Source organism: Triticum aestivum, chromosome 6B (genome assembly GCF_018294505.1).
Source record: "Triticum aestivum cultivar Chinese Spring chromosome 6B, IWGSC CS RefSeq v2.1, whole genome shotgun sequence".
Lineage (NCBI taxonomy): Eukaryota > Viridiplantae > Streptophyta > Magnoliopsida > Poales > Poaceae > Triticum > Triticum aestivum.
The window spans coordinates 69,275,624-69,299,044 of record NC_057810.1 but is presented as its reverse complement, the minus strand read 5'-3'; the positions used below and the strand labels follow the sequence as shown (position 1 = coordinate 69,299,044).

The 23,421-nt window shown below is 45.9% G+C and overlaps 3 protein-coding genes across 3 annotated transcripts; 1 reads left to right on the top strand and 2 right to left on the bottom strand.

Moving 5' to 3' along the window:
• The first annotated feature begins 10,215 nt into the window (after positions 1–10,215).
• Positions 10,216–12,029, top strand: LOC123133523 (histone-lysine N-methyltransferase ATXR6). The gene is made up of 5 exons (XM_044553000.1): positions 10,216–10,643; positions 10,735–11,051; positions 11,154–11,254; positions 11,350–11,562; positions 11,654–12,029. Exons 1-5 carry the CDS (start codon positions 10,343–10,345, stop codon positions 11,811–11,813), a joined length of 1,092 nt encoding a protein of 363 aa, XP_044408935.1. The 5' UTR covers positions 10,216–10,342; the 3' UTR covers positions 11,814–12,029.
• A 4,083-nt stretch (positions 12,030–16,112) lies between these two features.
• LOC123133522 (uncharacterized) lies at positions 16,113–17,827 on the bottom strand. The gene has a single exon (XM_044552999.1). It carries the CDS (start codon positions 17,740–17,742, stop codon positions 16,426–16,428), a length of 1,317 nt encoding a protein of 438 aa, XP_044408934.1. The 5' UTR covers positions 17,743–17,827; the 3' UTR covers positions 16,113–16,425.
• A 4,110-nt stretch (positions 17,828–21,937) lies between these two features.
• On the bottom strand, positions 21,938–23,174 carry LOC123133521 (ervatamin-C-like). Its single transcript, XM_044552998.1, has one exon. The coding sequence runs from the start codon at positions 23,172–23,174 to the stop codon at positions 22,050–22,052; it is 1,125 nt and encodes a 374-aa protein (XP_044408933.1). The 3' UTR covers positions 21,938–22,049.
• Between the last annotated feature and the right edge of the window lie 247 nt (positions 23,175–23,421).

Sequence of the window (23,421 nt, the reverse complement as noted above, 5' to 3'; positions counted from 1 at the left end):
TTGAAGGGATCTCTTCAGGGATCAAGGAGCTCGTGATTATACAGAGAAAATTAAGATTTGCGTCGGGTGTGCTGTTACCGCTACAAGTTGAAGATGCGTTCGAGATCAATCAATGGAAAGATCGTGTCACATGGACCAACAGAAATTTTTTGCAGCATGTTATAAGATTGAGGAGCGGTCGAGTCACGAGTCACGGAGACTGTATTTTCCGACGCGCCAAGTTCTGAAGTTTTTGTCGGTACCACGGCTTCGGAGTCATAGAGCTTCCATCAAGCATACCAACTACTACTACATGTTGTCATACAAAAGGACCAATAGGATCTAGGCTGCTCACGTGGGTTGAGTGCTAGTTCAATCTTCTGAATTGTTGTTATCTCAGATAGGTATACATACGTGGAGACAGGCTGTACAAGGAAAGATGAGATGAGATGTCCAATCAGCAGCGTTGCACAAGAAATAAAGAAAAAGGAGCGTGGGGTTGCCAAGTCAACCACGACCCGGACTGGATGGGATCCTGGGTGTAGACTCGTTCCACTGTCGCGGCTGCGATCGCTGCGCCTTGAACCCATAGCCCTGCCCCGCTCGCACCAGGCTGGTCTGCCTGTGCTGTCTCCTCCGCCGGGCGCGTCTTGCCTCTTCGGCCGCGGTGGTCAAACCGCCGAACCGCCGTTCCGTCTCGAGTGCCCGTTGTGGCCTACCTGGGCTGCCCCCGCCAGTTGCCGGGCCTCCGGTGAGTCACCTTGACCGGGTTACCTCCGCCGCAGGTTGCAGCAGTAAGCCTTGAAGCACCAGACTCCGACTCCGAGTGGCCTCGACGATGTGACTTGCTCCGCCTCCGGCTCCAATCCATCAACCATCTCGTCTTGGACCGCTCAATTCAACCGCCATTTGTAAACCGCCAAGACCACCATGATCCGGTACCTCCGAGCCATGGCCTCGGCCTCCACAAACAGTCATAGCTCGTCATCGCGCCTCCGCCATCGCCGGTTCATGGTTGCAAACCTCCATGGCCTCGTGTCGTGCCTCCATGGAGCCGCCCGTCGGACCGTCCCCGCGTTCCTGCTGGGCGCTGTTGCCGCCCCGAGTCACCCACGCCCCTACCCCGCCGGGCTGGCGTTCCTCCAAACCGCCGCCGGTCTGTGTTGTCGCCTCTGCAATGAAATCGTCAGCATCCTCGACGCTCGAAGCCACCACCGGTTTGCACTGACGTTGCCTCTTCCGCGCTGGATGCAACCCGCGCCCCCAATTATGCGCATCAGATGCTGTTGTTCCAGTGCTCCGCGGCAAGCCGCCTGAGTCGTCGGCCTTGAACCGCCGTCCGTCTGCCTAACTCGCTGCCACGGGTCGTGGGTCACCTCGAGTCCAAATCGCCATCAGTGTGACAAGCCGCCAGTCGGGTTATCCTCGCCTCCCGCTGAATCCTCTGCTCCCCTGAGTCGTTTTTTAGATGCCCTGCTGCTTCAGCCGCCGCACGCCCGGGGGTGCCGCTCCAACCTCATCCGCGTCATGGTTTTCAACCTGTCCCTGATGACGGGTCAATGGCCGCTTCGCGCCCAACGGAGCTGCTGCAAACCGCCTCTGCCGCGCAAGCCTCTCACGCCTCCACCGTCACAGGTTCACGCTTGCAAACCGCCTCTGCCGCGCAAGCCTCTCACGCCTCCACCGTCACAGGTTCACGCTTGCAAACCGCCAGGACTCTGCCCGGTCGCCTCAACTACGACGAACCACCCTCGTCTTATTGCAGCGGGAGAGTCGTCACCGGCGTCGATTGCGGTGGGGAGCCGGCCCTGGCCGTGACCCGCCGCCGGTCCACCCCTCAGCTCCGGGTTAAAGCTTCACCTCGGGCGGCCGGCCTGGCCGCTTCAGCTGCTGCCTCGGGCCGCCCACGCCGGACCAGGACTGCGACACCAGCCTGTAAACCGCCGCCGCGGATTCAGCCCGCCGGACCTCCGCCCTGACCCATACCGCAGCGCCTCAAGCCGTCCGACCTCGTGGCCGTTTCTGTCGAGGCTTCAAGCCGGACCCACCGCCACACGCCCCGGCGTCCGCGCCAAGCCGAACCCGCCACGGATAAACTGCCGCGTCCCCGCCATCGCCGGTTTGCACCTCCACTCCGGCCGGCCTCCGCGAGCCGCCTCCCGCCTCGCTCCTCCTCCTGCCACTACGCTATTCCTGCAATGCGCCAGAGCCGGTTCTTGCATCGCCCCTGCTGGCTTGCCGCCCCATTGTGTCCCCGCTCCGGTCGTCCTATCACACGGGTTGCGCCCGTACGCTCCCTTACAGATTGATGAAAAAATGAGAAGTTTGGCCCGGTGGATACAGAGATATGCATGAGGCCTCTTGATTAAAAGAAAAAAGGGGGCTTGTTGGACGAAAAGTCAAAAGTGATCAGGTATTGTTGAAAATTCTTTGGATGCATACATAAGGATCAAACAGAATTCACTGACAGCACAGAAAGGTTATCTACGGGTGTCTACGTCCAGATCATCTGTGGTTCACAAAGACCAGGTGCTCTATAAATATTATCAGTATATATTACATTGTTTGAAAAACAATTATTTTGGTCTATGGTATTTTTATTTTGCAGGACCATTATTTATTACAAAGGTGTGGCAAAGGGGCGTAAGCCAATATTGCTTTTGCACTAGTACTTGTCCGTGTCATACTGTTGGACGGATACGTGAGCAATTCACCGCCCCCGCTACATCAACATACGCGACTGACTCATCGTCCGCGCCTACCGCTGACTCGCCCGCCTTTACCGGGGTGATCATCAACTCCGTGGTGGATAATTTTGGGCCTAACATATCAGGTGAAATCCATCCAATATGTTTTTATGTTATATAATGCTTTCTTTAAAAGACCAATTACTCCGGCTTGCAAAGTTATTTAATGCAGGACCCTAAACCACCATATTGGTGCAAATTTAAAGGCCGTCAGAAAATTTCCGGCTTAAAAAGAAGGATTCTGGTTTAAAATCCGGTTCAAAGGGAAGCTGTCTCCCACAAAGCTTTGAATCTCTCAAAATCCGGTTTAACATCCGGTTCAAGAAGAAATATCTCTCGCAAAGTTCGAGTTTTCAAGAAAAATCATTTGGGGGTTTGGTCGTATTCGGACCATAGCTACACCTCTTGATCGGCGTAAGGCCACCAGGGAAATCACTTGGGGGCTTGGTCATATTCGAACCATAGCTACACCTCTTGATCGGCGTAAGGCCAACAGGAAATCACTTAGGGGCCAAAGAGAGTGTTGCAAAAAGCACAACTCAAACATAGACACCCATTGAGCACAGCTCAAAATATTACTTGGGGGCTCTTTGTGTAAAGCAACAAAGAGTTTGAAAGGACCCTTGTAATATGCTATCGAGCCAGGCTTGGAAGCTAGGTGTATTCACCTAAAACCCCGGGTTAACCTGCCTTCATCAAGTAAGCCACTCCATCCAGGTAATCCTGGTATGACCCATCGAACATTTGACAAGTCAATATAATACAGAACCTGAACTTGTCAAAGTTAAAACGATGATTGGTTAATGTGAGGTCCATCTTAAAAGGCTTTGCGAAACGGTTTAACTCAGCGGCCTGGCAGCCCATGAAAGCCTCGAATTTGGGCATGGCAGACCTTGAAAAGCCTCGACTACAAGTTTTTATTTGCTTTTATTTGTCTAAGTCTTTTCTTCTTTGATAACGTTTTACGGTAAACCGGCGTTTATTGACCCGGTCTGACTATAAGTCATCAATTTAAAACCGGTGTTTCTTAACCCTGCTTGTCTTTCAACTCTCAGTTGTTAGTACACAATCAAATATGAACCGGTGTTTGTTAACCCGGTCTGGCTTTGACTATAAATCACTAGGATTATCATCCAATGTTTATTATAACCCGACATGGTTTCACTATAAACTAGCAAAACATGGTGGGAATTACCAGCAAAGCATGGTGGGAGTTATCAGTACTCCAAATTTGGGTTATCACCCTTACTACAAGAAAGTTGGTAAACCAACGATGTGATTCAATATCACAGGTATGATGTATTTCATATTTTATTATCCTTGCAGCCTTGGTTATAAACCCGGGTTATATGTTGGGCATTATGACCCGTCCGACGATAAACCGCCAGGACACTTTAAACTTGTGGTATGCAGAAACAGGTTGAATAAAGCATAATTATAAATCACCGGTGTTTATTAACCCGGCCTGGATTTGGACTATAAGTCGCCAGTATATATTTGGGTTGCGCCATTGGAATCATGCGCTTACAAATCATTGGATTATATTATTCAAATCTTCAAATAGCCAACATGGCTGGATTTTATTATGGTTATCAATAACCAGTATTATGGTTAAGGTTTTCAAAGTCGCTTTAGCACAATGGCTATCATATTATCAATGGATATGGTTTATTCTATAATTGAAGGAGTAGTCCCAAGTTGCTGCAGACTTACGACCCGACACTTGGGGGCTACATTATTCATATTGAGATTATATCAAATATGCAAGTCACATGTCACTGCCAGCATGCACCATGGCACTTGAGGGTTAATGCAAAGTCATTTTTTGCTCATCTTATTAAAGACCCGACTCATCATATTATAATGAGCCGGCCCTTGGGGGCTACCAATTGCTCCTGTCAACAATTCAAGGTACACAAGTTAAATCCATTATATTTAAGGGTCCATCGCTCAGTTGGTAGAGCACAAGGCTCTTAACCTTCTGGACGTGGATTCAAGCCCCATGATGGAGGTTACATCATATGATGTTATTTTTGTTGAAGTATATATCAAGTCCCAGCTCAATATTATCTTACTGAGCCGGCCCTTGGGGGATACATGTTGCTGTTCAAAGTTTACATGATTATATTTACCAAGTCCCTGCTCATTATTGCATAATGAACCGGCCCTTGGGGGCTACACTGGTTGAAGTTTTTATGAGCATAAGGCAATTTCAAGTCCCAGGTTGCTGCAAGCATGACAACCCGGCACTTGGGGGCTACATATATGGAGTATTCAGTTTTTACTAGTGACTGAGATGAACAACATGAATTTCTTCTAAGTGGCAGTAATTATATGGAAACAAGTCTCAAATCATCACTTTTTTCTGTTCAAGACTTGGGGGCTACAGGTAATATGGATATAAGGGAGAAATATCTTCCAATTTTCAGTATGACCCGGCATAACCAATCATTATGACTCGGTGTCTACAACAATCATGAACCGACGTCACCAATAATCATGAATCGGCATTGGCAACAATCATGAACCGACGTTGGAAACAATCATGACCCGAAATTATCAGTTTTTATAACCCGACAATTTTGAAAATCATAGATCGGCAAGTTCTACATCTTCAAGCCGGCTGAATATCAGTTGAATATTTGAAGACCAATATTTTTGTCAAGTTAGAGTATTGAAGGCCGATTCAAATAGATTCTTTATTTACAAAATATCTTCTGCAAGCAAATTGATTATGAAGCTGGTCTATTTACTCGGATTTTCTAGAAGGAAGAAATGACAAGGATTTAAGGATGATCAAGCGCCGGTTTATAAGAATTTTTAACCCGGAGCACAAGCCGCCAAGTTTGTTCTTGTGTTTGTTTTACAGGATCAGTTTAACATGGATGAATCCAAATTAAACTGGGGGCTAATGTCGGGGATATACCCTGCGGTATGACCCGGCCGGAAATATGACCCGGCCGGACTTGGCGGTTTACTTGACACCCGGTTTACACTCGGCGATTCATTGGTGACCTGCCCTGACCAGACGGTTTACAAGCAACCTACCTGAACATTATTACTCACTGGTAACCCGGCGGGCGGGACAGACGGATGACAAGGCCCAAGGCCCAGAAGGCCGGTTTATGTTAATGGCGGGCCGGTTTAAGAGGAAAGGCGTGAGGAATATTTACCTTACAAGGAGTTAAGACCGGGACTTGTATCCGGTTTGTATTAGAAGGTAGACTAGTCCTAATCCTAATAGGACTCCACATGTAACCCGCCCCTTCAACTTATATAAGGAGGGGCAGGGCTGCCCAAAGAGGGACAAGCAACAAGAAACAATCTCTAGGGCTAGACACAACGAGAGGAGAGCCGGTTTACGGTGACTCCCTCATGATGATAATGAGACCTAGCAACAAACAGCATGTACGGTTGTTACCGGATGATGTTTCCCGGGGCCCGAAGCTGTCTAAATCTTGTCTTGTGCGTTGCATCTCTCGATTCCGCTCAACCCCTCTCAAGCTACCACATAGATGCGTTGGCCACACGACTAAGTCCTCACACTAAGGACATCTGACGTGTTAATTCCACGACAGTTACCGATAATTTCAGTGCTTGCAGAGAATACCTTACTGAAAACCACTTGTCATTTTCTTCTGCTCCTCGTTGGGTTCGACACTCTTACTTATCGAAAGGACTATGATAGATCCCCTATACTTGTGGGTCATCATAGTGATGCGCTGTGGCCTGGTTGTCCTTGGATCTCGCGCGTGACCAGGGGAGGGGTCGCAGGCGGCGGGGATCCGGTGGATGGTGCGGTCGAGGACGACGCTGCTTGGAGTGCCGCGACGGAGAGCTCCAGTTGCGGGAATCACGCCTCCATCTCCGGCTTCCAAGTGATGAGGGCGTTGACCTGGGCGATCTGCGCCGCCACGGCCTTGAGGATGGCCTTGTTGTCGTCGTCCTGCCTGTTGGCGCGGGCGACAACCTCTTCACTCATCTTGTCAAGGTACGCCTTCAACGTCGGATCCATGGTGGCGATGACAATGTCGCGCGCTTGTTTCCGGCGGCGGGTTTCCAGCACGGCAGATCCGTGGCAACGACGACGGTGGCGGAAGGGTGGAGGGTGGCTAACTGATACCACGATGTTAGGAACTAGTTATTCTCTGAATATTTCTCAAGCATGAGTACAGGTTGGGATACACCACAAGTCTCTCTTAGTTACAACTTGCAGAGAAAAGGGAAGGAGTAGGAGGAGCCGGTGCCGGTGCCTTGTGCCTGATCCAAGCCCGGATGTCGTTCCTTCGCTCTCTCTCAGACTTATGTAGAGGTGACCCACTATGGACCCATGAACCTCCGGTTGGCAAGCTTGATTCGAGTTGGCCTGGCGATGACGCGGCCCTCGCCCTGATTGGTCCACTTGGCTTCCTCCGGTGCTGACTTGGCAGTAGTCGTGGCTGTATTCTTGCTAGTCGCAGGTAGGTAGTTGACACTAACCTTATCATCATCTAGTTACACAACCCTCCATATCCACCCTGCCCTTCTCGACTACCCTTTCTCGCGTTTTTGCCCCCTCCCCACTCTCTCCATTGGCTACATCGATGATAATTTTTTTTCATGGTCATGTGAATTCTAATGAGAATTTTATTGTGCATGTGAACTGTACTTGTTGATGACCATGTGCCTAGTCGGTGTGCATGTATGTCAAGTATACTTGTACCATATACATGACCTTGAAAAATAAAGGATTCATTGAGAAATAGAGTGCATGATACATACATGATAATAAGTATGAATACAGTGGCAACACAGCCCAATATTTGTCAATTATATTTATATTGAACATTTTTATTTTATATATACCATCTTGCATTAAATTTGAATTGTTATTTCATTAATATGGAACTCTGGTATGCAAATTTAATATTTTAATCATGTACAACTAGGCATTAATGACGTGTAAAATTACAACGATAATATTGAATAGAACTCTATTTTGTTGTGCAAACTATGCATTTTCCCTAGACATTGGTTTGAGATATTTTGTTGATTTGAAATCCTAATTATAACAAAATTAGAAAACATATCAAAATCAGATTTGTCTAATGAATAAAGGGCACACATGTTTACTACTGTATCCTTATATGTGTGTCTATTTTCACATCTCTTAAATAAAGGGCTTTAAATGGGCGAGAGTAACAAATATCCTACTGGAGGTTTGTAGAGTGATATTCTTGAGTGTATCAGGCGAGGGTAGAGAAAATAATGTATGAGGTATATTGTTGAATATCCATTTCTGAGTTGATACTCATCTGCATCCAATGAAGAGAAAATTCACAAACAAATACTAAATAAATTCAAAAAATTCAAATTGTTTTTGCATGAAAGATAATTTGATGCGTGGGGTGCACTCCAAATTTCGATCATTTAAACATCTGAGTAACTCTCAGCGAAAAAGACAAATTAGGGCAAAACAATACATGAACAATAAAAAAATTCGCATGCCTCAAAATTATCTTTTTTTGCGGAGAGCTACCCAGATGTCAAAACGATCCGAAATTTGGAGCGCACCAAATTATCTTCCATGCAGAAAATAATTCAATTTTTTCTTTTTAATTTTTTTTAATTTTCTTTTCATCGTAGGTGTAGCTGTTCCTGGACACCGAATCACCTCGCCTGTATATTGTCCCCAATATCAGTTCTTGCCTTCGTTAGTTGGATTGTTTGTTTCGTCGCTCTTTAGTGCTGCAATCTGCATATTCGCTTTTAGTCTTGCAGTTGATGAGCAGGCATATCTTCCATATTCACATACCAGCAATATTTGCAAGTCCAGCATCAATTTGTAGAATATTTTTTTTATCCATAGGAAGGAACAACCTGCATGTGCTATGAGGACACGATTAAAAAATAGTGTTTGATTGACATCTAAATTTTCGTGTAAAAAGAATTCCATCCTACAATCATTCTGTTCTTACTCGGTTCGGTTCTCTGCCTTTTACAAAACCTTGCATGGTCATCGCATTTTTTTTCACAAATTCTTTCAGAAGTTTGAAAGAATCAAGGAATCTCTCTCGAAACGGTCATTCGCTCCACTCCCATACAAGGTGTTCAAGAAGTCTTCTCACTAAGCAGCTAAAAGAAAAGCCAAACAAACAGATGTACACCTAAAAAAAAAAGCACCACCAAGTGCCGTCGTATCGCCGGAAAGCTTGAGCAGTGGCAAAGCCACGCCGCAGGAAGAAGAGCTAATGGGCACCGAACGGCGAATCACGACCCCATGCCTCTTGAAGGACCCTCTTCCCTCTCACTCCAGACAAAGGAGCACCGACCCAGCCATCAAATAGCCAGGATTGAGAGCACGAAGGACGCTAGCACATTTAAATGATAGGAGGCATGAAAACATCCACTTATCATCATGAAAGATACGTCGAGCTATGATCTGAGCCCGTTGGAAGATGTCTTCGCTACGTGAGAAGGATGGACCCGATCACCCCAAGGATGCCCCAAGAAGGTCACGGCGCAAAGTGTCATCGTCGACGAGTCTGGCAGAGTGAACAAGGGTTTTCACCCGGACCCCTAACACGGGAGAGAAAGCCCGATGTGTCGCCCCAAGAGGATGCGATTGGCGCCGACCACAAAGCCTTGGCTTGTTATCTTATCCCACACCACACCGAGGAAACCAAAGACACAGAGCCTACCACGGTGAAAGACAGACCACGAACGAATGAAGCTCTCCACGTCGAGATCAGGGTTCAGACATCACCACCAGGACCACCTGCCGCCACACCTCTCGCCGCCCATGCAGCCAAGAAGCACAACCAGCACCGCCGGCACGCTATTCGTCGGAGAGTAAACTGTGTAGCCCATCTCATAGGCAGTCACCCCGGCATCCGAGAAACCCAACAAGCCTCCGCACTACCTCCAAATAGAGCACACATCATCCACGGAAGGAACCACCATGACACCTGCAACCAACCACAACCCAGACCGTTTGACAATTATTAACCCTAAAACGTGTTTTTTTCCTTTTCCGAGAGGCACAGTTCGTGGAAGCAAATCCGTGCCTTCACCAGAAGTAAATCCGTGCCTCCCATAAAAGAAAAAAAAACCTCTCGCGGAAGGAAAAAAAAAGAGGAAAACATTTTTTTCCTGTAGTCGTGCCTCTCACGTTAGCAAGTCCGTGCCTCCACGAGAAGTAAATCCATGCCTCTCTCGAAGGGAGTACTCTTGCTCCCAGCTAATCCAAAGTGGCCCTTGCGGGAGAGCACCCACTTTTACCGGCCCGGACGCCCCGTAGAAAAACGCAGCGTTCCACAGGCCCCCCGACGGCCCATAGAGGCACAGGCGCTCCCCCAGGCCCGCCGATTCGCGCCAAAAACCCGAACCCGCGTGGCGAAACGCGGCGCGCGCTCGCTCGCTCGGCTTCCCGCGAAGCCGAAGCCGAGGAGCCCCGTTCGCGCCAAAACGCGCCCCCCTTCTCCCGCCGTTCTCCGGCTACATCTCCCCCGGAATTCCCTTCTCCCCCCATTCACAAACCGTGACGGCCACCCACCTGACCTCAGCCGCCTTCCCCTCTCCTCCCCCGTCCGCCCTCCGTCTCCCGCTCCCCGGCCTCCCGCGGACGCGCGCTGCAGATGGGTCCCGCTACGCAGCAGCGCCACCGGACGCGCGCTGGGCGGCCGGCCGCCAGGCGGCCCAGGGCGGCGGCCGACGACGACGGCGGCGTCAGGTGCGAGGCGTGCGGATCCGGCCGCCACGCGGACGAGCTGCTGCTCTGCGACGGCTGCGACCGCGGCCTCCACATCTTCTGCCTCCGCCCCATCCTCCCGCGCGTGCCCGCCGGCGACTGGTTCTGCCCCTCCTGCGCCGCCGCAACCACCACCACCGCCCATTCGGCCAAATCCGCCGCCGTCGTCCAGACCAAGATGCCCAAACGTAAGTCGAATTAAATAGATTCCTATCTCGTTGACCATTTCTGGATTGGATCTGCTCGTTCGCTGATTTGGATCTCGTGATTTGGTTCCAGAGTTCCCGCTGATCCAGACGAAGATCGTCGATTTCTTCAAGATCCAGCGGCGCCCGGCGTTCGCGGCCCCCGAGCCGCCGGAGGGGAGGAAGAGGAAGCGGAAGGCCGCCAGCGCGCTGGTGGTGTCCAAGAAGAAGAGCAGGAAGCTGCTGCCATTCACCCCCAGCGAGGACCCCGTCCGGCGACTCACGCAGATGGCGTCCCTCGCCACGGCGCTCACGGCTACCGGCGCCGTCTTCAGCAACGACCTCACCTACGTGCCCGGCATGGCGCCCCGCTCCGCCAACCAATCCGCCCTCGAGGCAGGAGGGATGCAGGTCAGACGCTACCCCGTCCAATTCAACCTCCCCATCTCGACTAAATTCAGTATCGCGACGCCATTTCTGTTTTTCTGAATCTCGGGTGGCATTTCATCTCAGGTGCTGCCGAGGGAGGATGCAGAGACATTGAGCCTGTGCAAGAGGATGATGGAGCAAGGGGAATGGCCCCCTCTCCTCGTCGTCTTCGATCCGGTGGAAGGGTTAGTACTGTCTGCACAATTCGCTGCTCATTTCTGAACTTGTTCTTCAGAACCTGTCAGGCACTGATGATGATTGTGTGCAATTTCTTGTTCAGATTCACGGTGGAGGCAGACAGGCACATCAAGGACCTGACCATCATCACCGAGTACGTCGGCGACGTGGACTACCTTCGAAACCGCGAGCACGATGATGGCGACAGTATCATGACCCTGCTCTCTGCCGCGCCGCCCTCCAAGAGCCTGGTAATCTGCCCTGACAAGCGGAGCAACATTGCGCGGTACATCAACGGGATCAACAACCACACGCCGTAAGCATCCTCTTCCTCCGACCTCCACCGTGCATTTACACATTGTTCGGAACCATGTCTGAAATTTTTTGCGTGATGATGACCACTGCAGGGAAGGCAGGAAGAAGCAGAACCTCAAGTGCGTGCGGTTCGCCATCGACGGCGAGTGCCATTGCCTCCTGGTGGCCAACAGGGACATCTCCAAGGGGGAGAGGCTGTACTACGACTACAACGGCGACGAGCACGAGTACCCAACTCACCATTTTGTATGACACATGAGCTGATGTTTGGTCTGCATATTCATTCTATCTATAATCATAGGAAGGAAAATGATTGCGCTGATCCATTCCCCCCAAAGCCAACATGTAGAGTCATCTAATTGGTTGATAGATCTGGAAATTTTTTACCTGCAAAAAGGAAAAAGGGGAATTGTAAACATTGTGTATCCAATGGAATGGAATGCAATGGCAAATGGGTTGGTCTGTTCATGCCTGTGTCTGGTGTACTTGCTCTTTGTCAATGCTTTTGTTTGAAGGAACAAATGCCGAAAGAAAATGAAATGTTTGGTTTAGAGTATTCAGTTTCAGTTGAAATTGTGCTACTCCCTCCATATCAACATCACAAATAAATGACTTTAGAGACAGTTGGCATGGTCCTCAAGATGGGTATACAATATGTAACTTTGACCACTAATTCATAGCACAATATATTTACAAGATTTAAAAAATTGTAAATATTTTTTAAGACAAATCTGTACATATGTTTTTCAATTTTTTTGGACAATTAAAATGGTATTCATAGTCAGTTTAAAAAGCTTAACTGAAGGTATCCATGGTGTCACTTATTTGTGGCATGAAGAGAGTATAGTGCAAGTGTTCTCAAGTGAAACTCACAGGGCTGTAAGCACTGAGCCGATCTAGCTTAGCAGTTTATTTTTGTTCTTTTGTTTCTAAGCTGTGGTGAGAATAGCTTGTGAAATTATCGATAGCAGTTTATTCTCAGTGGTGAATGGTGTAAAGTTTGAAATAGCCCTTGGAGTAGTCTAGTAGATGGAACAATTGTTTCAGACCGTTATTTGTGCAAGTTGCCGTGAATATGAAGTTCTACAAAATGCACTCATCATCACCATACATAATGATCATTGATGCATCAAGTGAATCTACTCATGTGCAGCAAACAAATAAAAAATCTGCTTTTGCAACACACTGAAAATTAGCACTGCATACACATTCTGGACAGGTAGAAGAAGGGAGTGTTTACCTCCACATAAGCACAACACACTAGATCAGCCATCGACAATTTTACAAATACATTTGCCATCAAAATACAATGCAAGTCCTCAAGTTTTCTTGCCTTGCCTACAAAAATAATGACTAGACAAATTTTAGCGAATCATTCGTCTCACCGCCATGAAACTCACGGCTATTGCGTTGTGCAGAGGTCCGTCCAAAAGGTGATCTTTTCCCTCAAACAACAAAAAGCGTTGAGCACACAAAGAAGCATGTTAAGCACATAATGATACACTTTCATCCTGATACAAAGATGGAAGTTATGCATTTGGGCAGAGGATGTGCTCCCAGTTCATCTTGGGATGCAAGAATTGAACAGATTCATGTGAAATTCCATCCACATGAATTGATCGTCAATCATTTGAAAAGTGTGCAGAAATCCAGCACAGCAACACTAACATCAGGAACACCACAAACACACACACTAGACCTAGTTGCGAGCTGGCAGCAAAGCAATTTGACATGTTGACCAGCACAAAAGAGAAACAATAGCAGACAACAGGAACAAGAACAAGCATAGTTTACTAGTAACGCAAGCTATGATACTGTTGGTCAATACATGGTACATCTCATTGCTCCCCAATGGTCTCACTGAAATAACCGCTTTGCAAAGTTTAAGCTAACAATTACAGTTCAAACCAAATCGACATAACATTCAGCTAGACTGCTAGAGCTACCCAATAGGTTACAGGAGTTTCTGGCTGCCTAACATGACTAACTTGAGCATCACTTAGATGTGGAGCCATTCGGTCCAAAGCAGGTGGTGTTGAGTGCAAGTATGGTATGCTTATCAGTCCGTATCCTTGCAGGCAAGCGGCTGCACAGATGAAAACAAGCTTAGTGTGGTGCTTCAACGCGATTTAGCAAACACAAGGAAGCATTTTCAGCATACTAACCTGCAGCGCCTGTCATATATAGGCAGGACTGGCTTTGCTTCGTTCACGGTCATACTTGGCGCTAGTCCTCTCATCTCCTCCGCCGCTGTATGGGCTTCCACCACGGACATAGTCAGGACTAGATCTGGCCATTAGAGATATTAGTATGACTGTCAATACTTGATACATTAGTATTGTAATGGCATTATAGGAGGTGATTTCTACCAACTGAGAGAACAAACTACTTTTGAAAATTGACCTGGTTGTGAACAGCACCACTGGAAACAAGAACAGAACGACCAAAGACTCTAAACTATCCACCATCCATGCCATGGGTGACAAAACCCCACCAGCTTCTTCAGCTATTTGTTGAAAAATAACCAAGGTCATCAAGTAATTATACTGAAACAAACTCCACACCATAAGCTTAGAGCAGGAACAAAGAAGCCATCCTACTCAGATTCAGTGAGCAGAAATTTATAAAACTGAAAGTAAGACTATGCTAGATAAATACATTTCAGAATATTTGCATCACTTTGCTACCTTTTACTATGCAAATTCTACATTTGATTACAAAAAATGAAATCGATTGCTTTCAGAAATTAGTTCAAAACTGCACAATGATACCTTTAAGGTTAGCTCTATACAATTTTCAAACCAATTTATAAGATTCCAGAAATATAAGAAGCATCTGTTTTTTAGCAAAAACAGTAGGGAAGTCCCCTACTGTAACTCCTTTTCATTATATAATGGAATAATTACAAATGGTGGGGTATAGCATAGCTATAGTCTTACAAATGTTCCTACAAATAATCTAACCATGATTGCATTCCCTCCTTAAGACTAGGTTTGGTTCTCTTGATCACCATAGCAAAGTGTTCTTTGAAGCAACTGATGCAATATTCTAAGTTTCTTTGCTTGTGATCAAAGATGATGCCATTCCTGTGTTTCCATAGGTCCCAGCAACGTGCAATCAAACATTCTTTGGAACATTTGATTGTAATTCTGTTTTTGGCCTCCATCAACATATCAAATATAGTCGAATCTGCATTCCATTCAAAGCCCAGAGCAATCCAGAAGTTTTGACTGAAATCGCATGAAAAGAATAGGTGGATATAATCCTCATTAGGTTCATCATCACACAAAACACATCTGTTGTTTTCCACATAGAAGTTCTTTTTGGTAAGTAGGTCCCTTGTGTTCAATCTGTCTTGTAGGAGAAGCCAAAAGAAGAACTTCTGTTTATGCAGACAGCTGGATTTCCATATCCAGTGAAAGGGTTTGGCAGCATCAGGTGGATTACCAGCAAACTGAAGGTAAATTCTTTTTGTGGAGTATTTAGTGCTAGACCAGTAAAAATTCCATGTATCTTTCATAGAAATATCGGGCAGTCCATTCAGGTACTCTAGTAACACAAGACATGAAAAAACATTACCCGGATAAAAATGCCATGAGGTTTGAAAATAAGAAAATAAGCCAGTCCCATTTTTTATCAAACTGATAATTATTTAATAAAATCTAATTCATAGGGTAAAAAGGATCATGGAGCATATCAGCAGCAGCGGAGCCTAGTCTTCGTACTCCCTAAAAGAAAGTATATTTCAAAGAATAAGGATAAGAGAAACAGCATAAAGGAGAAAATTGGGTGCATGCGTGATAAATACATTTCAGAAATTTATAAAACTGAAAGAATGAAAGGAAAAAAAAAGCCATCCTACTCAGTATACTTTTCCTTGTTAATCAGGGGAAGATTCACTTACCCTACAAACGTCTGTGAATTCCTTGAACAAATTTATATTGGCTCACATCTGCTGCATGAACTATCTGAATTACATGAATTATGACTGCATACTGAAGTACTTAAATGAACAGATACCTTGGTTCTATGATCACTGTAAGATTTTCATGGCAGGCACACACTGGTGTGCACATATCGTTCTTGTACAGTTGTATACGAGGGAAAAGGGCTATCTTGTCTGTCAGACTGACATGAATCTTTTGCCCATTACAATAGGCGCCTTTGCCTGTTCAAGGAGAAAACAAAACGTTGAAAAACTATTTTAATAGTTACTACAGTTTCACAAAATTCCAATGAGATGGAAATATCACATGAGTGATACGGAGAGAAACTATTTCTAAGACCGAGATAATCTGTGTGACTTTGTCCAATATTCATTCCATGGTCATATGGTTCGAGAATTATGGAACAAGGAATCCTGATATGAAATGTTAGATGTACTGAAAGAGTTAGCTAAAACAATGTGAAACTGTAAATAGGACTAGTCAATTTCATAGTTTTCCTTTTCTATGAGTTCAATTTCATCAATTTCTCCCTCCGCTGTTAGAAAAGCATTGAACTCTAATTAAGACCCAAACCCTATACAGGAAAGGATCCCAAGTGCATGAGTCAGCTGTTGGATTGAAGGCAGCAGCTAAAAGAGATTAATTGCAGTTTACAACATAGGAAATCACACAAGCAAGCACATGCTGAATAATAGAACATCTAAATTCAGTTAAAGATGACAATACACATACCAATCTTTCAGCCAATACTTAAGAATGTATCCTGACATACATAACCAGATCATTATAAGTCAAAAACTCATCAAGGTCTTGAACCTTGGTACAAGCTACAAAACGTGTATTCTATCCTTGGGGTAAACGGCGGTTGCATGTATCGGGATAGCGAATAAACACACAGAACATGAAGCTGGTCAGCTTCAGAATAGATATGGGGTGGCAAATGGTGATTGCATCATCCACTCAGTAGGAATTGCCGGTGAGCTTGGAGCGGAGCCGTACCAGCTGACTGAGGCCGCTTCATCGTCCGTGGTGTCGCCTCCTGTCCAAGAATCACAAATTCCAGCATACGGGGCACACGGCAGGAAGCTGAAATAATTTAGCATTGCTGTCTGGGTCTGCAAGTCAGTGGGCAGTGGCTCGATGATGGGCATCGACAAGTCAAATTGATCAGAATTATCAAGAAGGGGGGTGACTGAACCACCATGGAGGACGGTCTCGTAGTTTCTCACCATGGAACCAGAATGGTCGGACATAGAGGAGCTGTAATTGACCTCTGATTCAGAGACGACAGGCATCAACAAGTCACCCAGGAGGATTTGATCAGAATTCTGATGAAAAGGCGTGCGTGCACCAGCACCAGCTTCGTCCTGGAGTACCATGTCACAGTAGCTTCTCGCCGCGGAACCGGCGTGGTTGCCCATGGAGAAGCTGCAATTGACCTCTGATTCAGGGACAGGCATCAAGAAGTCACCCAGGACTTGATCAGGCGTGAGGACGGACATGAGATCATCAAGAAGCTGGTCCACTGAGACGCCATCCGAGCAGTTGTTCAGGTCTGGCTGTGGCTCGACGGCCGACGGCAGAATTGGTGCAGCAGGGGGGACAAGCAGCCGCCGCTTGACAGTCGTCGCCGGAGCTGAGTCGTCCCTGGCCTTCCTCTTCCTCTCCCTTTTGTATGCCGGCGACGTCGAGATCGACGCAGATCGGGGCTTGCGCGGGCTCTGGTAGACCTTGCAAAGAACTGGAACTGTCTCGCCTTTCTCGTCATCTCCTTGATCATGAGCCACACGGAACTCCACCATGAGCCACACGGCCTCCACGGATCCGTCGGCATCGCTGGGCTTATACCTGAAACTCTGCTTGTACCCGACGACTCCGCCGCGTCCCTCGCCGTCGAGAACGGCCACCCTCCCCTTCTCGGCATGCCACGTGCCCTTCCCGCCGGCGACGGCCCGGGACCTGCGCTTGTCGTGCCCGGACAGGGCCTTGGCGGGGCCGAAGAAGTACCAGCAACGCCTCTCCGCCCCGGTCCTGGGCGCCAGCAGGACCGCAGGCAGGAGGCCAGAGACGAGGGAGGATGGGTCGGCGGCGTACGCGTCGGCGGTGTGCAGGAACCTGGCGGCGGGCTCAGGGAGGGGCTCGCTCGCGATCATGGGGCGGAGGTAGAAGGAGATGAGGTCGGCGTCGGAGGGGCTGAACCTGCAGCCCATGGGAAGGATGGGGGTGGAGGCCATGGGTCATCGAAGCTGGCGGCCGGCGGGGTGCTGGCTAGGGTTCGGGATCTGGGAGGCGCCGGCGGCGGGTTTGGGATTGGTGGATCGAAAACGCGCGCGCGTTCTGCCGCCTTTTGTAGTGCCTGAAATCTTGAATCTTTGAGGGATGGCGCGTATGGAGGAGAAGAGAACGCGGGTTTGGGCTTGGGCTTGGAGTTGGGATGGGAGAGAACGCGTCCGTGATTTCCTTTCGCCGGTCCGCACAACACACTGAAGATTTGCAAGGATATTTTCTCAAAGAAAAAAGGCGCTGCTACGCGTAGGCCGCCGGATCATTTTAATCGCGAGCCATGGGATATGGCAGATTGAGTGGCCGAGTGTCATCTTTTATCATTGCAACACATGCCGTGTTGCAGACAGGTTATGCTGCAGAAAATTTTGCAACATAATCAAGTTGCAGACTTTTTGCAACAAAAGTCTTGTTACAGTTTTTTCTTTTGCAACAGAGGTCTTATTGTAATTTAAATTTTTTGCAATGAAGGTCTTGTTGCAATTAATTTATTTTGCAACAAAGGTTTCGTTGCAACTTTCTTTTTTGCAACAGAGGTCTTGTTACAGGGTTTTTTTTTCAACAAAGACTTTGCTGCAGAAACGCATTATAGCGAGCAGCAAGCAGCGACCACGTGGGAGACAAAGACACGCGTTGCATGGATGACAGATGGATGCTCGCGTGTGATCCATCAGCTGAAGCCAAGCATTACAAAAAAAAGTGCAAGGATGATGATGATGGGAGCATCTCGTTCAGCGCCTTAAACGCCCGAATAGGTTTGCTGGCACCCATGCGCCCTGCTCATGGGCTAGCCCAAGAAGAAGGCAATCTCTCACTGGTCGCTCGATCACATTCTTTTTTGTTGGTCGGATCGTGTCTGACCAGTCGCAGACCGGTCAACCATTGACTTTTATGAAAGTATGAACTTTTTCTAAGAGAACAGCAAGAAAATCAAGAAGTTTTGCAGATTTCAATTTGTTTCACAAACTTCAGAAAAGTTCATGAATTTGGAAAAAAGTTCATCAAATTTGAAAAGGTTAATCTATTTTGAAAGAAATAATTTTTTGAAAAAGGTTCGTCGATTTTGAAAATTTTCCTAAAGTTTGAAAAGAAACCATCAAATTTGAAAAAAGTTCGTTGATCTGAAAATAGGTTAATCGAATTTTAAAAAGTTCAAGCATTTTGAAAAAAAAGAGTAAATAAAAAGGAAAAGGAAAAAATAAAAACACTGAAGAAAATAAACAGGAAAGGGAAAGAAAAAATAAACAAAAACTGGTCTAAAAAACAGTGGCTTTCTGTGAATCAGAAACTGCCCAGGGGCCGAAAAAAACAGGGGCTTTCCGTGAGCTTAAAAAGAATAAATCATAAAAAAAAGTTTCAAGAGCCAAGTTATCCGAGTGGTTACCTCAAGTTATACTTGAGGAAGAGATTGGAGGTTCGATTAAGGCCAGTCGCACCTTTTTTTGCAATTTAAGAGAAAAATGGCCAATGGGCCGGCCCTGCGTTGATGGGGCTGTGCACTTGTTTGCTAAATGTGCAGTAAGGCGCCGAATAGGAAATGCCGATGATGGCACGGAGTCTGGTGTTTGGTGTGTATGTTTATTTATGACAGATGTCGGAAAGAGAACGTTTTGGGTTTGAGATGGGAAGGGTGGCCGGGTGGAAAACGTGTTCCCGTGGGCTTGGGACTGAATCTTGAGGGAGTGCGTATCTATCGCATTTTGCAAGAACGGACGACCAAACGCACATGCCTCAACACCCACAGCGCACTTGGGCCGGCCCATTTAACCCATTCCTTTCTCCCAGTTTCAGAAACCTTCTAGCAGGTTCCTGAACTAAGTTTTGCTTCTTTTATGTTTTTTCCTCTTTCTCTTTCCTGTTTCTTTCTCTCTCTCTTTTCTTGTCTGAAAATTGTCAATTTCTAAATCATCTAAAAAATTCAGAATTTTCAAAGTCTTTTTTCTTCAAAAAAAATGCATGGAATGTCGACAAAAAGCGTGTTATGTAAAAATCTTTGGAATTTTTTTTAAAAACTTTTTCCAAAAAGTTCATATCTTCGAAATTTGTAAAAAAATAACAAAAAATATCAAATTTCAAAACAATTCGTGCTTTTAAAAAACCTTTTGGAATTTCAAGTTTTGTTCACTTTTTACAAAAAATGATCAAATTTACAAAGTTTGTTGAAAAAATGTTCTCACTCAAAGAAAATACTGAATTTTCAAAAAAAGGTTACTCCCACTAAAATTGTTAATATTTTTTTGAAAAAACATCATGTTTTTCAAAAAATGTCCCCCTTTTCAATTTTTGTTCGAGGATTTTCAGAAAATGTTCATGTTTTCAAATTTTTTATTTGGAATTTCAAAATTTGCTCAATGATTCAATTTGTGTTCAATTTTTATAAATTTGATCATAGATTTAAAAAATGGTCGCATTTAAAAAGATGAGGTTTTGAAAATTCGTTCATGAAGTTTAAAAGTGGTCTCGTTTCAAGAAGTATTCATTTCTAAACACATTTGTTTGTTTAAAAAAAAATGATCTGTTGTTGCTGTTGATCTTAAGTCTTCGCGCTGCTATGTAGACACGAATCCTCGGTGGTCCCTTGGTTAGCACCGTGGACTCACGAATTCAGCGTCTTGTGTTTGATTCCTAGCGGGTCCTTGATGTTTTTTTTTGCATATTTTTGCACTACAGTATCCGTACAGGTTGTTAGGCCGGCCCAGTCAATCACTGCACTTATATAGTATAACAAAGTAAAATACTGTGCGCATCACATAGAGGCCATAAGTTAAGTATTTAACAAATATATTTATGTACATAAAATACACACACGCACACTACTATTAGAATCTATTTTATGCCGAGTGCCGTAAATACTCGACAAAAGCCCCACAACACTTGACAAACGGGTCGTCGAGTACTCTAAATTTTTGGGAAAGAAAGGAAAGGAATGTTTAAAAAAATGGTGACTGTTATATGTCGGGTACTCGGCAAATATTTTCAACATCTGGAAAAGATAATAAATTCTTTGCCGAGTGTTCAACATGAGATGCTCTGACAAACTCGCCTCATTATAACAGCACCATCACTTGTGGTGGCAAGGGACACATGGCACCGGCTTTGCTGAGTGCTCACCGCAATCTTTGTCGAGTGTTTTGTTGGGTTGACTCAGCAAAGACCCGTGCATTGTTTTTTTTTTGGCAGACAGGGCAAATAACAATACACTTGGCATACACATTCTTTCCGGTAATGACATGTGAAATCTTATTTGTGTATTAACGTCAGATTTTTTAGGGCCTCAAATGCTTTTAAGTGTTTTCACAATCTAAATTTTGCTACCTCCATATGAGTTTATTAGTCTTCATCGTATTTTCGGTCATAATTTGACCATATGTTTGACTAGCAAGATGTTAATTCATGTCACAAAAAATTATATTGTTCGATTCGTATTTGAATGTAGCTTCCAATGATTTTATTTTTCTATGCATAATTTATATTGTATTTGTTAAAATTATGATCCAAAATACGAGGTGGCCTAATAAATCAGGACGGAGGTAGTACTCCCTCCATTAGGAAATAGTAGTGATCTAAACACTTTTATATTTCTTTTCAGAGAGAGTATTTGATATTGTATAACTAAGAATCTTTCTTGTACTAGCATATGTTGTACTCCGTCCGTCTCAAAATAAGTGTCTCAACTTTGTACTACTAACTTTAATATAAAATTATACTAATGTTAAGACACTTATTTTTGGAACGAAAGAAGTATGTGTTAATACTGTAAGTTATTATAGGCAACCAAAATTGGAAGATAGAGATAGCATTAACTGGACATTGTTATGTCTTTTCTAATCTAGTGTCGTGTTCTTAATAAAGATATTATTTTCCTTGTTTTAGCGAACGTCTGAATTTTTGGGCCTCCCAGCGGACACCCTCAAAGCTCGAACGAAGGACATTTTTTCTGCGAAACATGACATTTTTCGGCTTTTTTTTGTGCTATATGTCAGTTTTCTCCTCCAATCATGGCAAATCCGACAAAGTTGCCATGGCAACTTTAGTTGGTTTGGCATGACAAATTTGACGCTCGCTGAGAAAAACGCTCCCATAAAACATTCCCATAATATTGTGGTCCATATAATCATTATATACTAATCATAGACATGCATCATCCTACCTTCCCAATGATAAAGGTAATATTATTGTGCGATAATAAAATGAAGGGTCCATATATATGTCTGGAACATGTATGTTGAAAGAACTCTCAAATCTTTATACGCATTTGTTACACTATCTTCATGACATCATTCACGCCTTTCCTTTTGAACTTCACCGGGTACGATGCATATATGAGGATGCCACACAACCCATCCTCGGCCTGACTGTTGACGTCGCGTGCTATGCGGATGTAGCCATTTTCACCCCATTCAGGCCCCAATGAGTTCTTTACGATCCAGTAATCCATGCGTTTCTTCGAGTCCTGCTCATTGGTAGTGCCATAGCCCACCACTGTCATTTCGTGGTTTAGGTCTGTCCCGCACGGTCCCACGAAGACGCCTCCCCCATAGCGTCGGAAGGCTGTCGAGTTAGCATCGAGTGCCACGACGACGGGTTGGGCCGCCACTGCCTGCATCAGTGCCACCTCATTGGGCGGCACTTGTTTGTAGCTGTCAATGGTGACGACGGTGTTTCGGCTCTGCTTGGGCACCGAACAGCGGCCATGCTCATGGCCAACGTACGGATACTCGGCCTCTATTTCGATGCCCCCATGGTGGATAATGTACTCGAAGGCCCCTTCCGCGTTGCCGCCACGACATCCCTCATTCCCCTTATCGCAGTCTAGAAGTTGTTGCACAGATAATGACGTTAGGTTTCGGGTCCTGATGGAGTTGATGCCCTCCACCGCCGCTATCGCCGCGAAGGCCCAACAGCCCCCGCAGGTCCCCTGACGCTTCACGTTCGTCACTGCTGACGGACGTTGGTCGTATCCCATCATGCGCCAGTCCACGGCAGCTGGGAGGTCTTCGCGGGCAATGATGGATCCTTGCGTGAGCCGATCCTGATGCCGGCGCTTCCGGCCGTTGGACCTGATGTTGGAGCAGCGACCGTAAGTACGGTCTACCTCTTCATCGGTCATGTCGCCGAAGAGGTTGAGGCTTAGCTTGTAGGGCACATCTTGTTGGTTGAACTCGTGGATCATGCGTGCATTCTCCTTGAACACATTGAAGCGTCGAGTCTTGTCGCCAATTTCGCGTTCCACCCTGTGGTTCTCGCACCAGCGCTCATACAACGCCCACAAGGACTCCACCGACGCCAGATCCTTATCTGTGATGTCCATGGCGCTCGTCGCTGACATAGTAGTGGTCAGCGCGATGGCCATGAGTAGCATCATCGCAAGTGCTCTTGCCATTGTGTGTAGTTGCTTCAAATGTCTGGTAATGGTGGACCTTCTTATAATAATCTAACTCATGCTTATCTCTATCTCTATCTATATCTATAACAATGGTGAGCTCTCAAATTTTTTAATGCGCAATTAATATCATACCAAATATGAATGTTCGTGCTAATCTCATAATTAATGAACAAATGATATTCTACCTTATCAACTTGCAATTAATTTCCTTTCCAATAATACACATTTACTTGTAGAGTACTAG